Here is an 18457-nt window from a genome sequence, read left to right as displayed (position 1 = left end):
TAGCAACAAGACGGGTCTTTAGACGAGCCACAAAACCATTAGTGTTGATTTTCACAATGCAAACCAAACGACAACCAACCACATACTTGTCAGGAGGAAGAGGTACCAAGTCCCAAGTGCCATTGTCATGTAAAGAATTAATCTCTTCAACCATAGCATTCCTACTTCCAGAGTGGGCTAAGGCTTCCGAAACAGATTTAGGAAGGGTAGTATATGATAGAGTAGTAACAAAACAATAAATCAATAATAGGAGGGTGATAAGAAGTCATAACAAACATAGTTGAAAATGGGATGTTGCGTATATGTGCGTTTACCTTTCCCAACAAGAATGGGAGGATCAACATCATGGGGAATATGATCATCAGACGAGGAAACCAAAGGCATTGTAGTAGAAGCTAGAGGGGATTCTCTTCCTTGGAGCCGCTTTTGTGAATACACTTGCAAGTTAGAATGATCAAGATGATAAGAAAGACTCGAACTACATGGGGACACAGATGGTTGGTTGGGCAAGGACAGAAAGTGGAATCTGGAAGATTAGGCAAAGGAATAGACTTATGGAGCTCATAAGCACTTGGGGATTGGGTGTATTAAGGTGTAGACTCAAAAAAGGTAACATTGGTAGAAACAAAGAAGCAATGTAGCACAAGACTATAACAATGATATCCCTTTTTGAGTATATGAGTAGAAAGACTCATTTTATAGCATTAGTTCCAACTTATCCACCCCAGGAGTTAGTCGATGAAGAAAGGACACATACCCAGATATACGAGGAGGGAGAGAGGATAAAGGTGATTTAGGAAAGAGTATGGAGTAGGGAATTTTACCACACTAAGAACAAAGGATGGAATCTCGTTGATCAGATAACAAGCAGTAAGTATAATACTACTCCAAAACACTTTAGGTACATGCATTTGATAAAGTAAGGTGTGAGTGATTTCAAGGATATGTCTATTTTTCCTCTCTGCAACCCCATTTTGTTGAGGAGTGTTGACACAGGATGATTGATGGACAACACTAAAATGAGTCATATAAGTAGTGAATTGTGCACTGAAATACGCTTTAGCATTATCACTTTGAAGTATTTAAACCGGGAAACCGAATTGGGTCTTTCTTTTAGAACATAAGGCGCACAAAATACATGAAAACTTGAAATGATCTTTTATTAAATATAACTAAGTCATTCTTGAATACTCATCCACAAAGGTTACAAAGTAACGGGAACGCAACTTGGACACAACTCTACTAGGACCCCAAACAATCAGAATGAACTAACGTAAAAGGGCTTGCAGCCTGTTTATTGACTCAGCAAGTGAAAGGGACACGATGGTGCTTTCCCAAATGACAGGACTCACAATCAGGACTAGACATAGGACTCAAACTAGGAACAAGACATTTTAACTTTTCTAGTAAAGGATGACCAATGAATTTGGAAAGGTATGGCAGCAGTAGTGCAGGCGGTAGTAGGAGACAGCGACTCAAAGTGATAGAGTCCACTAGCGTCACGCCCTCCGCCAATCATCTTCCTTGACTCACTCTGAAATGAGCAGCGCAAAGGCTATCCCAAGTATAGGAGTTCTATTGTGTAATAATTAGCCCAAAAGGCCAGATCGTCTCCTCAAGGAATGCAGATCGGTTTTAAACTCGCATAAAACAGAAAGAAGGAATTAAGAAAACATAGTTTACTGAACAGAGTTCATATTCGGATTTCTGGATTTTTGAGGGTTTGTGACTAAATTGAAATAACGCAAAACATAAACCAAGAACTTAACACGCATAAAATAAATGACAAGAAAAGAATAACGATAAATAAACGCTGGCAAGCAAACGACAAAAAAAACTCAATAACTAGACTCAATGACATTAATAAACTAACTCAACACAATAATAATTAAACTTCAATCCAACAATAGATTCAAACAAAGGTAAAGTAATCTTAAACTTCAATAACGGATTAACAAAACTAAATCCAACGATAGTTTAACCAAAAATGAACTCACACCTTAATAACTTAAATGAAAAATAGATCCAACAATATCTTGAATAAAAATAGACTAAACTAAACAATAGATAAACTCAAACAAACTCTTGAATAAAAATAACCAAATTTAAGCTAATGAAAAGCTCCAACAATATATTTAAAATGACATTAAAGTAAAATAATGAACTAAACTCAAGCTAATAGAAAAGCTCCCACAATATATTTAAAATGACATTAAAGTGAAAATTCAACTAAATAATAGCAAGGTATTTAAAAGTGACATTAAAGTAATAACAATACAACTAAATAATAACAAAGTAAAGAGAGAGAATGAGAGCGAGAGAGAGAGAGAGAGAGAGAGAGAGAGTAGCCGTGAGTGTGAGGAGGCTGCTGCCTTCTGTGCGGCGCCCTTCCCAAGCAAACTCTCCAAAACTCCCCCTCTCAAAACCCTAAAAAGCTAGCTAATAAAGACCTCAAAAAGCAACCCTAAAAAGCTCCCAAAAGTAACCCTATAAAAGCAACCCCTACGGCTGCCTCTCACCCCCTTTCTTTTTGCCAGCGGCTTGTCTCTTTGTTGGCAGTGCATGGCAGGCCCTATTCACGTGGTCTTGTCACCCAGGCCCATGCACACGGCTCTTCTTTTGCTTTTTGATTTAAGGCCCAACCGAGCACTCCCCTTCACGTGTATACGGCCTTCTTGGCGCATGGCTTCTACGTGCATGCATGGGCCAGCCATCCTTCAAGGCTTCTCACGCACGGGCCTTTAGTCCTCCGCATGCCCTTTCATTGCATACATGGGCCGGGCTTGCAATTAATGCTCACGCCTCTCCTTCAGCTCCAATACACATGCATGGCGTAGCTTTGGTTCTCCAATCTTCACACATCTTTGTTGCATGGGCCTTTCCTATTCTTCCACACGCACGGACCTCCTTCCAATTTCATTACATGGCCAGCTTCCTTCATTTAATGGCCTAGCTTGCATTTGATGCTCATGGTTTCATGCGTGGCCCCAGTTCACGTACAGCCCATTAAAAACATGCTTCTTCACGTGCATGGCCTCTCTTGGACTCCAGCGCACGGCTCTCTTCACTTTGCATGGCCCGGTCTCTTCTTTGAATGCTTGTACACGACCCACGTAATATGCTTGGCCTCCAACTTCATTGTATGTTGCATGTATGGTCCGAGACATTAAATGCATGGCCTCTCCAATTTTCTGAAAATTATCTTGTGATAATTAAACATGAATATTCGTTAATTTGCGGAAAGAATAGGATAATTATCTTAATGTTATCAAATGAGCTCAATGTTAAAATATGGGACATAATCAGGCATTTAAGTGAAATTGTAATATTTATTTAACAATTTTAAACGCCTAATTATGCAACTTTGACGTGTAATCATTCCTCATCTTCAAATCCTGAATTATGATAGAATCAAGGAAGAATGTCACTGAACAATTCATGGATTTAGTAATCTTTCTAACGGACATAAGATTTAAATGGGAGGCCCTTTGGGATATTTGGGGAGACATTAACTTGGTCCTATATCCTTATGAAAGGAGTGGGAGATCCTCTGATTCTTCCAGCATGCAGGAGTTTCATGAGTTCATGAATGATTTTGCCCTCATTGACCTTCCCCTCACCAGTGGCTCTTTCACGTTGTCAAACTCTAGAGAGTCTCCCTCACCTCACGCTCATGGATTGACAGATTTCTTATTTCCTTTGATTGGGAGGAACATTATCCAAAAGCTACACAATCCTTACTCCCTCGGCGGCTCGGCCCATATCAGATCACTTTCAATCTTACTTGACGCGGGAGGAATCAGGTAGGGGCCAACCCCCTTCCATTTTGAGAATATGTGGCTTAAACGTGAAGGTTTTGATGATCTGGTTTAGAATTGGTGGTACAATATGCAGGTCGAAGGGAAGGCCAGCTTTGTTGTCGCCTAAAATACTGAAATTGCTAAGAGAAACTGAAGTGATGGGACAAAAATATATTAGGCAATATTACTTTTAAGGAAGAATGAAATCTTGAACGACTTTAAGGAACTGGACGGCCAGGAGCTTAGGCCTAAGTGTTGAGAACAGATCCAGAAAAGTTGCTGTCACAAAGCCCTTGCTGAAGTAGCCACTTCAGAGTGAATAGCATGGAGACAAAATCTAGGCCCCTTTGGCTGAAGGCAGGAGACAGGAATATCGGTTTTTTCCACCGAGCTGCTAATGCGTGTTGTAGGTACAGCTTGTTAACAAAATTTGAATTGGGGGGTGAGCTCCTTGTGGAGGAAGTGGATATTAAAAGGATAACTTGCAAATTTACATGAACCTGTATACTGCACGGGAGGCCTGGAGACCAACAGTAAATGGTGTTTCTTTCAAAGAGCTGAATCTCCCTGGCTCGGTGGCTTGAAAGGGCCTTTGAAGAAGAGGAAATTGTGATCGCTTTCAAGAGCTGCAATGGGGACAATGCCCCTTGGCCTGATGGCTTTAACATGGCATTCTTTCAAAGGAACTGGGACATTCTCAAGCAGGACATAATTGGGATCTTCAAAGACTTCCACAACTCAGGCAGGTGTCTAGCATTGGTTCAATCTTTGTCTCCTTGATCACTAAAAGAGCAGAGGTTTCAAACATCAAAGATTTTCGTCCCATCAGCCTTGTGAGCAGCTCGTATAAACTTCTCTCTAAAGTTCTCGCTGCTAGTCTCAAGTTGGCAATTTCAGAATTTATTGGGTTGCACCAGCATGCTTTTGTTGTAGGCAAGCAGATCATGGATATCAACCTTATTGCGAACAAAGTTGTGGTCGCCTACTTAAAGGGTGGGAAAAGAGGAGTGGTTTATGAACTGGATAAGGAAAAAGGAGTTTGACCATGTGAACTAAAATTGTCTGCGTTATGTCCTTAGGAAGATGCAACAGAACAGGGACACTGAAAGTCTGAACAACGATTAATTAACAAGATGGATCAAATTGCCAATAGAGAGCAACGAGGAACAACAATGAGAACGGAATATCAAATTGGTGAACCCAGATCAAGAATCATCAGATTCAATCAAGAGAAGATCATGGATCAGGTGTGGGGAGCAGGATAGAAAAAAACTCTTCAAAGTTTTCCCTCCTGATTTTTGATTTTCCTCAAACATGCAGTGTACAATATTGTTTTGAATTATTTGTGAAGCACGCATGCAACCAGAATCTATTCTAGAAGTTGATATTCTAAACAAAAGAGGAGAATTATTATAAGTTTATAACTTGCTATCAACACAGGATCTATCCTTTGGTGCTGGGAACAGGGTACTGTTTTCTAGTAGTAGAATCATTTAAATGCGTTGTTTTGTGTCCTTAAAAAAATGAGAGCTGTAGTTGGTTGATAAACTTAAAATGAACATGGAATATTTTTTTGTTTGTTTGTTTTTGTCTACTTTCATTTGTATGTGTTCCTGCCCAATTCAATGAGGTATTTTTCTACAAGGTTGAATCTGTGCCCCCTAGCTTGTCAAGGCTGCGTGTAATTTTTATGTGCTAGAGGGAATTCACCGTTAATGATCCACTTGCAGGAAAAAATTGTCATATTCATTTTTAAGTTCCAAAAATGAAATTACTAATGAACAATGAGGTTTGATGTGGACATGGGATTCTGGTTGAGCATGGAAACATTTAATTTTGCTGATGATTGATAAATTGTAATTGGCATGCAACATTACTATCATTTACGAACTTGATCTATATTGCTGCATGCATTAGGTTTGTTAAAAAAATATCTTGCTTTAGATTTAGTTAAGAACTTGAAGCACGGTTTTGTAAACTTTTGATGAGTTTTTTGGTGCTTCTACACCTTGCAGGACTTCACTCTTGTACATTCGTTTAGAGGTCATGAACATAGGGTAATGGCTGTAGTTTTTGTTGACGAAGAACAACCATTTTGCATCAGTGGTGATATTGGAGGAGGAATTTTTATGTGGGGCGTCAGTAGCCCCTTTGGTCAAGAACCAATAAAGAAATGGTACGAGCAAAAGGATTGGCGCTATAGTGGAATCCATGCCCTTGCTGTTTCTTGTGCTGGATATCTTTATACCGGCAGTGGAGATAAGTCAATAAAAGCATGGTCTTTGCAGGTACTGATTGTAATAGTTTTGTGATTTACGCTGCTCACAAGCATGCGTATATCTGGATCTTTCCATTTAATATTTGAAAATTCATAATATGTTTCCCTTCTTTATTCAGGATTACACCTTGTCCTGTGCAATGAATGGTCATAAGTCAGTAGTGTCCACGTTGGCAGTTTATGAAGGGATTCTTTATAGTGGAAGTTGGGATGGAACTGTTCGATTATGGTCTTTAAATGATCACAGTCCTCTGACAGTTTTAGGTGAAGAGGCATCTGGAAATGTAGCTTCTGTCAGGTCACTTACTGCCAATCGGCATGTGCTTGTCGTGGCTTATGAGAATGGAAATATAAAGGTGTGGATATTAATCCTGCTTAAACTAGAATCGATATGAGAATATTGCCCTTGGCTTGTGCATTATTTGTAAACCACATGGAAATGAAATGATTCAATTTCAAATCCACAACCCTGGAAATTTCAAGTTAGTCATATTGCAAAAAGAGTATTTAAGTGGGAAAAATAAAGTCATGTAATGTAGAGTAATTGCTAGAATGCTAATAAATGGAATAAATGATAATTTTTTTACAGTTTTAAATGGCATTACCTCAGTTCATGTGAATGATTAGCAAGACAACAGAATTATTTTATTCTTATCTTTGATTCCAAACTTCCTTAAATTAATTGCAATTATGAAAACTAGGGAGCTGAGAGTGCACTGATGTCTTCTAGTACTTTATGAGGGGGAAGTCTGGCATGGGTTTATGCATAATTTTCATGGGTAAGCAGTCTATTTATTTCTTCATTGTTTTTTTAGATCTGGAGAAATGATGTCTTTATGAGATCTACACAACTTCATACTGGTGCAATTTTTGCGGTTGGCATGGAGGGGAAATGGTTGTTTACAGGAGGATGGGATGAGATTCTCGATGTACAGGTACATGTGCAAAATACTACATTCTGTTTGTATAGATTCTATTGAAGTCATCATTGCATTGCTCAAAGGTTTGACAAGATTATTGACTTACTGAAATTGACGTAAGAATTCATGCTCCAAATTACAAAAGCATTTGGAGTTTCTTTTCTTTTCTTTATTTTTTTAAATCCTAATACATTTCTGAATTGGAAATAAATCCTTTTAAATGGTGTTTTTTTTTCCCCAGTTTTGATTTTTTAAAAACTGAGATCTGCTCCATCTTGTGAAATTGCTAACATGGATATTGATTTATAGGAATTATCTGGAGATGAGTTTCACATAGATGCTATTCCTGTTGGATCTATTTCTTGTGAGTCTGTCATAACAGCTCTATTATATTGGCAAGGAAACCTTTTTGTTGGCTTTGCTGATAGACTGATCAAGGTATGCTTCAAACTTGCCCTTATTATCATTTCATGGGAGAATCTGTTAAAATTTCTCAGAAAATTTATAAGATGCACGCATTACTCTAGTAATGAACTTTCTGTTTCTGTCTAGATTAAAGATTTTTTTTTTTGATAAAAGAAACAGAAAATAAAATAAGAAGGAAATCCATTCTCAACTTGATTTCCTCACTTTTCTTGCACCAAACATAAAAAAAAAGAAAGAAAGATTTTTTCTTCTTTTTCTTTTCTTTCCATAATGGTTTCCAGTTCCACAGGAAGTTGTATTCGCTTTTGAAACTTTTTTCAGTTCAGTAATTCATGGTGGTATGACATTCTGTTTTATTTTCTTTTAAACTACTAATTAAATGTTGATTCAGTGAGCTATATGATTTTGCCAGGCACATTATTGTGGAGAATAACTGGTCTTGGCAGGATCTTGTTGGTGATACAGATTGCAAGTTGGTTTTCTTTGGTGCTATAGATTAATCTAAACAAATGAAAAATACGAAGGCCCCTCCACTAATCCTGTGAATAAGAACATCCCTTGTGAATAAGGTTTTTGTTTATACACCATGAAATTTCTGCTCAATTAACTGCTATTGGTTTGATACCAATAATGGGCAGTCGTTTCAAGCTAGAATTTTGTAACCTAGTTCCAAGTTTAGTGATCGATGGTAAATTTTACCCTTCCCCATTGTATATCAAGCTTAAGAAAATTACTTTCTTCTCACACATGGTGCCCAATATTGGGTAATTAGAATGTGTTATGATGATGGGTAATTTGAAGGATATGGTTAATAGTCTGATATTATTTGAGGAGTGGAGTTTTTAAGAATGGATACTGAGAGGGCTTGGAAAAATTCTTCAATAAATGTAATAATCGCATCTTATTTAAACCAACTCATCCCATTGTTGCTACTTGCTTGTTTATTCTTTTTATCTACTTGCTTTGTTTTGATCCCGGGAGGAGTATGCAGAGGTTGTTGTGATAGCGACATTTCTATAATTATTGAAGGACGAAGAGTTTAAAGAATTTTTCATGGAATATTGGGCAAACATGAAATTTTAAATTTAGTTACTAAGTCTTCATTTGTCTTGTGATCATTATCTGTCATAAAGAGGTGAGAAATCTTTAAGACCTTCATGCGACAAAGGAAGGGTTAAGGGATTTCTTTTGGGGAACTTGTCTATGGGCTCTTTGCTTTGAAAATTAGAGAGGTTTCAAATATATGTATATATATATATATATATATATATATATATATATATATATATATATATATGTGTGTGTGTGTGTGTGTGCGCGCGCGCGCGCGCGTGATAAGGAGCTTAAAAGTTAAAACTGTTCTTCGAGGAATATTTTTTTGAGAGTTAGATTTGTAACAATTGACAATACGACCATCTGAAAGAAGTGAAAATAACACAAGCTCCCCAAAACATTTTGTTCTAAAATAAAAATATTTAAATAATGGTAAAGAGGAAATTTGTGGGACTTGCATGCACCCATGCTAAAATGCTAAAAAGTATGATTTCAAAAGAAATCATAGTAAAGTCAATTACAAAATACTTTTACTATTTTTCAATTGTCATGTTTAATAAATTTTTTATTATAAAGTAACTTTTGAAAGTAGAACAATTAAGTAAAATATTTATAATAAGTTTTATTTCTATTGTAGTAATTTTTTAATGTGTATTATTATAATTTTATTATTTTAATGATATTTTTATAATATTTTGATTTAAAGATGAAAATGGGCATTTTTCAAATTAAGTTTTTAGTTTGTGTTTGTTTCATTAATGTTAACCAAACATATTGTTGGTTTCTAGTTTTTGGTTTTTAATTTTCGTTTCTAATTATTTTTTTCTCTAATTTTTGGTAGTGTTACCAATCAGAACCCTTAAGTTGTTTATTTATTACTTATTTACATTTGTTTATTATAATTGTTTTAACATAATTGATGATAAAATCCACAAGTATCGTGATTTCACATTTATGAGAATTTTTGTGGTAAGAAAAGTCTTGAACACCTTCATGAAATATATGAAGAGTAATGGCAAAACTAAGGGTCTATTTGGTATTATTGTTGATTCATGTTTTGTATTTTTGTGTCTCTATAGTCAAAAAACAAATTATAAAAACGCATTTGTTTTTATTGTTAGTTTTTGTTTCTATTGTCGATTTTTAGCTATTTGTCGAAAAATAGAAAGCCATATTTCATGGTTTTTAGTTGTTTTGACTACTTGTTGTCAAATTTTTTAATATCCACAAATAACTTTTTGGACTAAATTATTCATTTTATATATTTTTAAATTAAAATCAAAATTAAATGGTCATATAAATTTAAATATAATTAAAAATAAAATGTACATATATTTTAAAATAATAATAAAGTCAATTATAAAATACTTTTATTATCTTTCAATTGTCATGTTTAATAAAATTTTTATTGTAAATTAAATTTTAAAAATAGAACAATTAATAAAAATAATTATAATAATTTTTTTTTAAGTTTTTCAATGTGTATTATTATTAATTTATTATTTTAATCATATTTTTATAACATTTTCAATTTAGAGATGAAAATGAGCTTTTTTTTTTAGCTTAAAATTTTAATTTGTACTAGTTTTATAAATGTTAACCAAATAGGTTGTTTTTTTTTTCATAGTTTTTGATTTTTGATTTTTAATTTTCGTTTATCTAATTATTGACAATGATATCAAATGACTCCTAAAATTTTCACTCTGCATTTTGCTTACCTCCTTACTAACTCTTACTTAACAAATTGTTTCCTTAACACTATTAAGCAACGGAAGGTCACATTTGGTTTAATATTAGATGCTTGAATTGTTACTATTAGGCATTATAACAATTTTCTTTTATTACAATAGTTTCAATAGGTATATGTCTTCGTTATCTTACAAAAAAAAATAAAAATAAAACAAAGAGCCAACTTAAATAATTTTCTACGAAAATTTCAAAGCAATTAATTAAATATGAAGCAATTCTTGACAATTTTTTGTGAGCATCCAAAAAATTAGAGTTGATACTTTGGAGTTAGAGCTGCAACATGAAAAAATATAAAAAGAATATAAAATACAGTTGAATTACTTTTTTATTATGTAATTAAAAAATAATATAATATGTTAAAATATCTTAAATTTTAAGATATAAAATTTATACTTTCAAATCATTAATATGACTCAAATGAGATAAAAGAAAATCACATTAACCTATACTTTCTTTATTCTGTATATCGAATAAATACCTTGCAAAGAGGGCGCTGGTTCTTTTTGAACTAGGCGCTGATTTGGGTCAGACTCTAGTTGGCGGCTACTGAATCAGAGAGCCAAGAGAGAGCAGAAACGAGCATGGCGGTGCCCGCTCCCTCTGCTGTCCAAATCCCTTCCTTCCGCGCTGCAAAGCAACCTTCTCAGCGCACAAATTTCATCTCCCCGACATCCATTTCCTCTCCACTTTCTTCTTCTTTATCTCTGTCTGGACTGCGACGTCGTCATTTTGTGACCACGCCCACCGTTGCAGCCCTCAAGGTCATCCTCTGCTCCATGACCACCACCTGTTTGTCGATATGCCCCGCTGTAGGGTTCATCGCTGAGACGGAATTGTTTTGTTTCAGGAAAATTTGGGTCGTCTTAGAAAAGGCTGGAGTGATATTACGAGCTTAAACCACTGGGTGGTCAGGGACTACTACCGTCTCGTCAGCTCTGTCAATGCGCTGGAGCCACGGATTCAGGGTCTCGCTGATGACCAGGTTTCTGGGATTGCATTTGTTTGCCGGGAGTGGTGTTGGGTTGGTTTGTTTTTAATGTTACTTTTAATGCTGAGTTGCAATTGGTTTTTTTTAGCTGACTGCAAAAACGGGGGAGTTCCGGCACCGGCTTAAACATGGGGAGACAATTGCAGATATTCAAGCTGGTTTTCAACTATCCCTTCTCATGTCTTATACTTTTGATCTTTTGGGTCTTTGTATTTTTGTCCTTAAACAAGTTATAACGGTCATTTTCATTTTTTAATTATTTTTGAACAAGTAACGGTTCTGGAAATTGTTTGGTTAGTAGCTTCGATGGATTTTTCATGTTGCAATGGGAGCTAAAGGCAATGCAAATTCACATTTAGAAGCAAGAGAAGTACATGAACGGGATACTAGAAAAAAACTATTGGATTGTATAATTTTGATGTTTTTTAGTCATTTATTTATTTCAGAGGTATTTGCTGTTGTCCGTGAAGCTGCTAGAAGAAAGCTTGGGATGCGCCATTTTGATGTGCAGGTCTCTCTGTCTGTCTCTCACATGCACACACAAACACACATGCTGGTATGCACGCTTACAAGCACTCATATGTACATATATAATTATCTTTGTATGCTCTATAAAGCATGGATGTAGACGTGATATCATATGGTCATATAGAAAATTAAAAATATAGGACATGACATGGGAGTGATAAACTAATTAATAATATTATAGCATTATATTTAAATAAATTATGTATGTCAAATATTATGCTTTTAATATATATAACACTTTATATTGAAAAATTCAATATAACAGCATATCCATTTTTTTAATTTTATGAAGTAAATGAATGTATCACTTTCTTCATTGTAAGTTTTGACAACTTTATTATATATATTTTTTTTCAAAAAAACAATATTTTGGATGTTATTCTTTTGTAGTTACTAAAATAAATTTATACTACAAGAGTCATATAAAAAATACAAGGGAAGTGTCTCATGAGTGTTCACTGAGTGTCCAAAAAGTGTTGAGAAAGTGTTGAACATAAGAGCATAAGAAAAACACTTAAATTTTTTTTTTTTCAACATGTTTTAAAGTGTTGGATACATTTTGGAGGAGTATCGGGCATGGAACTCTTATAGAAGTGTTAGGTATTGCTTTTATGCATAACTGGATGCAATTTTATTCATGTGAAGGTAAGTCATTTATGTTTTGAGTTTCAACTTTAGATCATTGGTGGAGCTGTGCTACATGATGGGTCCATTGCTGAGATGAAGACAGGTGAAGGAAAAACCTTGGTTTCCACATTAGCGGCATATCTTAATGCCCTATCTGGTGAAGGTGTTCATGGTATGTTTTTGTTTATCAATTCTTTGCTACATATTTATTTGCCTCTTTGAAAATCATTGAAACCATCATTGTGTATGGAAACCTTCTTGTTTGTTTTTTTGTATCACATCCAGTTGAAACTTGTAGATTGTTGGGATGGAACTGTCATAAAATATGAAGGTGCATGGTTTGAAATGGAGTATTTGCTAGTATGAGGAAGAAATTGTTCTATATTTGGAGTCCAAAGTTCATTCTTTGCTTTCCTATCTGATTTTTTGGTCATAATTTCCTCTTCACCACTTCTTGTGTTCAGGTCATACTTTGCTTTCTTTCTTATTTGCTCGATTATTTGTGGCTGACTAGCCAAAGACATTGCGGAACAGGGTTTGCCTACTGTTTTCAAGTATTTAAGATAGCTTTTTGTTAAATAGGTTCCATAAATTACATTTAGGATTCTCTTTCTGAAAAGTTTAACATGAAGAAGCTAGGCTTTTGGAAAACTTCCTCAACATGCACAAACTACTATTGTATTGGAGAGGTTCCAAAGCCAGCTGAAATTGAACTCCTAAAAGACTTTATGGTTTTCAAGTAAACATTTGGAGAAAGCAGCACACCTGAGACTGTATGTCAGCCCCATTTTATGGCTAATTTGGTAATTCCTCTCATCATCTTGTCAAATGTCTGTGGTTATGAATTCTTGATACAGGGGGAGCAGAGTTAAAATGGTGAAATAGTAAAAACATAAAAAGAAATTAGGAGAGAATTTATTTTGGAGGTATTTGTGGTCTACTTTTATGTCAGTTGTAGAATGTTTGGTAGATCATTTCTTTCTGCTGCAACCTTGAAGGGTCTCTGGTACGGTCTTGCAAGTGCTATGATGCTTATGTAGATTAAATGGTGCATTGGCTATTTCTATTGTTTACTCTAATGATGCTTTTTAATTTACTGATTTTTCTGTGACAGTGGTAACTGTCAATGATTACCTGGCCCAACGTGATGCTGAGTGGATGGGTCGTGTTCATAGGTTCCTTGGGCTTTCAGTGGGTCTTATTCAAGTAATTTCCTGTTATTATATAGCTGAAAACTTACAGTTATGGTTACTATTTATTTGTTCATGTTGGTGTGAGTGGACTGGAACATGTGTCCTAATGCTGTAAGTTTTGGAATGTATACGCCCCGGGCTTATTCCTGCATTACGTATGCAAGTGGGAATCAAATGAGCATAAATGTGGCATTTTAATATGCATTCTACATTTTATACTTGTGTTTGTAGAGGGGAATGACAGCTGAGGAGAGGAGATTGAACTATAGATGTGATATAACATACACCAATAATTCCGTAAGTCACTTCAAATTCATGTTGTGCCTTGGTCAAGGTTAAAAATTTTGTGATGTTATTTGCAGTCATTTTTTTTTTTGGTGGTTTCTTGGCTTACCTTTGTTGCCTCATGTGATTGGCGCAGTTGACACTATAGCTTGTTATCTTCCTTTTCTATGTTTTTAATTTAATATATATATATTGGTTTCAGGAACTTGGTTTTGATTATCTCCGAGATAATCTTGCTGGAAATAGTGGGCAACTTGTGATGAGATGGTATTTCTTCAAACATTATATGAAGATCTTCCTTAGTTGTTTTATTGGACCACTGGCAGTTTTTTATTGTGCAAACACAGGCCAAAGCCATTTCATTTTGCAATAGTCGATGAAGTTGATTCAGTCCTTATAGATGAAGGAAGAAATCCTTTGTTAATAAGTGGTGAGGTAATCATACCTTCTTGCGGCTGTCTTTTATTCTTATATTTTTTATTTTTATAATTAAATGGGTTTCCAATGTATTTATAAACTTTTATCTAATAATAACAATGAAGGAATAGTCACGCTGTAGAAATAGTTTATTAGAGCCCTATGTCACTTGAAGCTTTGTATATCAGGCCAGTAAGGATGCTGCACGATACCCAGTTGCTGCCAAAGTGGCTGAGCTGCTTGTAAGAGGTCTCGTGAGTAGTCTTTTGCCTCTCCGCCCCTCCTTTTTAGTTTAACTGTAGCATTCTTCTGTCTTCAATTGACATGTATTTTCCTGCATTTTTGTTATTTATTATATATTATTGCAGCGAACTGATGTGCCATAAAAACATGCCAATTATTTTGTTATTTTTTACCTACTACTGCGGCAAACTAATGTGCTGTAAAAATGAAAATTCTGTCAACAGCATTACAGTGTGGAGCTTAAGGATAATTCAGTGGAGTTGACTGAGGAAGGAATTGCACTTGCTGAGAGTGCTCTTGAAACAAATGACCTATGGGATGAAAATGACCCTTGGGCTAGGTGAATATGGATTTTTTAAATAGAATATTATGGACTTCATATTACCATTCTTGATTTATGGGATGAAAAATATCCATAAGCCAGGCGAATATGCATTTTGGATAGAATCTTATTGACTTTACCATTCTTCCTGTTAAAAAATATTGGATAAACAATCAAAATAATATCCTGCATTTGTTTCTTCCGTTATTTTATTTTGTGTTCTTTTCTTTTGAAGACATTCCTTAAAAATTATAATAGCCAAATCTTCACCTTGTTTATTTATTTTGATTTTTCAAGAGCAAGTTTAAACAACTTCTATTCTATTTAGTTTATTGTTTATTTTCTACTGATAACTGGAGGTGGTAGAGGACTTGTATTAGCTGGTTGTGAAAATTGTGTTTAGGGATTGGTTATTCTCCTGCATAGATAATTTGAATTCGCTGACATTTGGTTTTATTTCAACATTCATCTTTGTAATGTGCATTAAAATATTGCAGATTTGTGATAAATGCCTTGAAGGCAAAAGAGTTCTATCGACGGGATGTCCAATACATTGTTAGAAATGGGAAGGCCCTCATAATCAATGAGGTATAAGCAGCTTTAATATTTGGATTATTGCCTTCTATGACATTATCATTTCATATTGCTTTCTAAGATGTTGCGTTTATCTAAAATCTGTGTTTCTGGACCGTTCATGATCATGTTCCTGATTCCTGTGGTAGACACTGCTCAAATTTGCTCAAATAACATGAATGTTTTTTTTTTTTTAGAGAGATTTTCTGTATGCATTTTTTCATTCTTTCTTCTTGCACACACACACTCACTCACATCTGCATACACGCACATATATGTTTGGTATATCTATGTAGGATTGAAGGGGAGGGGGTGCTACATGGATGGGGTGACTTGAGCCCAGCTGCCAAGGCAAGTTGCCTCCCCCCCCCCCCCCCCCCCTCGTTGTTGTTATGATGGACCATTCTCAGAAGACATGCACATGCAGGGGCACATACAAACACAGATGCATGGTATATTCTTCAAAAATGCTCCTACCTGGCTACCACCTTAAATCACAAGGAAGTATGCCATCAAACTCATTTATTCTTTGAGAAAAATTAGGTATGAAAGAAATACTGTGAGTTATTTGACTCAATATGGATTAAAATCAGTATAAACTTTTGCTTAAATGAAGTGCAAGCATGCTGAGGCTATAAACTTGTCTGGGCAGATCCATATTTGGCTTATATGCATACATTGTTTTGGGCTTGTACATAAGTGATAGTTCAGTATGTGAAGATTCTGAATATATAGTGGGATGAGATGATAATTCTCAAAAATTTTGGTAGTTGACAGGCAGAGTAGAAGAGAAAAGAAGATGGTCCGAGGGAATTCACCAGGCTGTAGAGGCTAAAGAAGGTCTGAAGATTCAGGTACATTTTGATGTTAGGCTATTGGTTTCTGAAGTTTCTTCTTCTTTGCTACATCCAAGATTCACTTACAATTGTGTGATTGAAAATTTATTTTTTATACACTCCTTAGGCCGATTCAGTTGTTGTGGCACAAATAACATACCAATCACTATTCAAGCTCTACCCAAAGCTGTCAGGAATGACTGGTACTGCAAAAACTGAAGTATGGGATGGATTCTAATATTTTTAAGTTTTTTTTTTTTGGGTTCATTTATTATATGCAATGTTACTTCATCCAATTCTATTCTTGTTCAAGATTCTTCCAATCATATTGTTGCAGGAGAAAGAGTTCTTGAAAATGTTTCAGATGCCTGTTATTGAAGTTCCTACAAATCTGCCAAATATTCGTAAAGATTTACCCATCCAAGCTTTTGCCGTAGGATTTTCCAATTTTGGTTCTTTATTTTAGTTGAAAATTTTATTTTCCTAGTATAAAAGGTTTTTTAGGAGGCACTAGACCTCTGCTTTGGGTTGTTTGTTGTCCCAGACTGCACGAGGGAAATGGGAGTATGTTCGTGATGAAGTTGAATACATGTTTAGACAGGGCCGTCCTGTTTTAGTTGGGACAACTAGGTAAATCTCTTTTACCAGGCTTTGTGTGGTATTAGTTTGTGCATGTTGGAGAAAATTTAACTCCAAGTTGTTTTATTTATTACTTCAAAACATGATTTCTTCATTTGTCTTTTATGATTGCATATTAGCAATTATAGACAGAATTTTAGTTGTGTTTCATTGTTTAAAAGGATGCATAGAGTAGCATTTTTTGTTCTGTCCACTCTGCAAGAAGATTTAGGAAGCAGGCTGAAATTATTTATTCATTTCTTTATATTTTTGAAAGGCAAAAAACACTGATTTCTCTTGAGGTCTTGCAAAAGGATGCAGAACTCCCTTACTATTCCAAAAATTCAATAGACCTCTCCTGAGGTTTAGTAAAAAGACATGGACCTCCCTTGAGGTTTCAAAAACCCTAGAGACCTAAAATTTGATTTCTGGGACACTTATAATCCCTCGTTGGGCTTACGTTTTGCCAAATATCAGGGAAGATTCGTGTCTTTTCATCAAATTTCATGGGAGGTCAGTGGGATTTTGGAAATCTCAAGGGAGGTCTAAGAAATTTTTGAAACCTCAAGGGAGGTCTGCCGGTTTTTGGCAAACCTCAATGGAGGTCATTGTCTTTTACCTAGTTTAAAAATATAGAACTGTGAGCATAAATGATAAAGTTTTTTTGACAACTAATGACTGCTTTTTTCGTCATTCATTTTTTGTTCTTGACAAATGAAAAACTAGTGGTTGTTGTTTGTGGGGACTATCATCTGCTTACCAGAGATAACTCTATTATTTAGAAAGTAGTTTCAGTCTGTGAATATGCTGACTGGATGCCAAGCCAAGTATTTCTTAGCTTATTGGGTCCTTAATAACACGGGAACAATTTGCTGAAAAAAGAGAGGTTGGGCTCGCATCCAGGATGTGAATCCATGCTGTATGAGCAGATCCAGCTTCAGGTGGTTTCACTTTCAGGGATCTGTGTGAGAACTATGAATGTAGATCTGCATACTCTCTTTGATTCACAGTTATGTGGCTGCGCTGGTCCTGCCCTTAGAGCCCATGAAAAATATTTATTTTGTTTGGACGATCCCTAGAGAAAGGAAAGTATGACTTCTGAAAAATATTATTTTAGGGATCTGTCCTTAGTGAAAATCAATTCGTTTTGGAAAATTGGGGCCTAAAAATCAGGATTTCTTTCCAAGAATATTAGAGTTGATGATAGCTACCATTGCCATCATCCTTCTTGTGGAGAAATAGAATAAAGAGAAGGAACTGGAGAACCTACAAATAATTAGGTCTTCTGCTGCATTTATAATGTACCACATATTCATAAAATACCAATGATACCCTTTATGTGGTAAAACTGTACACACCTTCAAGCTGGAGCATATATATCGTCTGCTCCTAACGTGTTTAAATAACTTAAACCAGGCACCCCCAAAAGAATTCATTGAAGAAATGAGACTTACACTTAGATTTCATGTTAGTGGTTTCTGTAAGCTTTTGCAACGGGTTTTCTTCAATAAACTGACAACCAACTTTAATGTGCTTAGTCCTCTCATGAAACATTGAGTTTGAAGCAATACAAACAACTGCTTGATAATCACATATTAACT

At 35.3% G+C, this 18457-nt stretch overlaps 1 protein-coding gene across 2 annotated transcripts in view; it reads left to right on the top strand.

Annotated features, from left to right (window-relative positions):
* Positions 1-18457, top strand: part of LOC131162013 (protein translocase subunit SECA2, chloroplastic) — a 77111-nt gene that overhangs the window by 14724 nt on the left and 43930 nt on the right. The window contains exons 3-21 of one of the 2 annotated variants that reach the window (XM_058118108.1): positions 5816-6088; positions 6198-6434; positions 6894-7013; positions 7308-7436; positions 11074-11208; positions 11303-11372; positions 11661-11725; positions 12421-12541; positions 13484-13575; positions 13794-13859; positions 14050-14114; positions 14195-14282; positions 14453-14518; positions 14732-14847; positions 15327-15417; positions 16173-16256; positions 16366-16458; positions 16576-16671; positions 16783-16868. In XM_058118108.1, the coding sequence (XP_057974091.1) occupies positions 5816-6088; positions 6198-6434; positions 6894-7013; positions 7308-7436; positions 11074-11208; positions 11303-11372; positions 11661-11725; positions 12421-12541; positions 13484-13575; positions 13794-13859; positions 14050-14114; positions 14195-14282; positions 14453-14518; positions 14732-14847; positions 15327-15417; positions 16173-16256; positions 16366-16458; positions 16576-16671; positions 16783-16868 (2093 nt within the window). Of the gene's footprint in view, positions 1-5815; positions 6089-6197; positions 6435-6893; positions 7014-7307; positions 7437-10669; positions 10988-11073; positions 11209-11302; positions 11373-11660; positions 11726-12420; positions 12542-13483; positions 13576-13793; positions 13860-14049; positions 14115-14194; positions 14283-14452; positions 14519-14731; positions 14848-15326; positions 15418-16172; positions 16257-16365; positions 16459-16575; positions 16672-16782; positions 16869-18457 lie in introns of those variants that run through there. The other variant, XM_058118107.1, reaches the window with a different exon arrangement.

This window comes from Malania oleifera, chromosome 8 (assembly GCF_029873635.1).
Source record: "Malania oleifera isolate guangnan ecotype guangnan chromosome 8, ASM2987363v1, whole genome shotgun sequence".
NCBI lineage: Eukaryota > Viridiplantae > Streptophyta > Magnoliopsida > Santalales > Ximeniaceae > Malania > Malania oleifera.
Note: the sequence above shows the minus strand (reverse complement) of the source record. Positions and strands in the feature narration are given on the sequence as shown.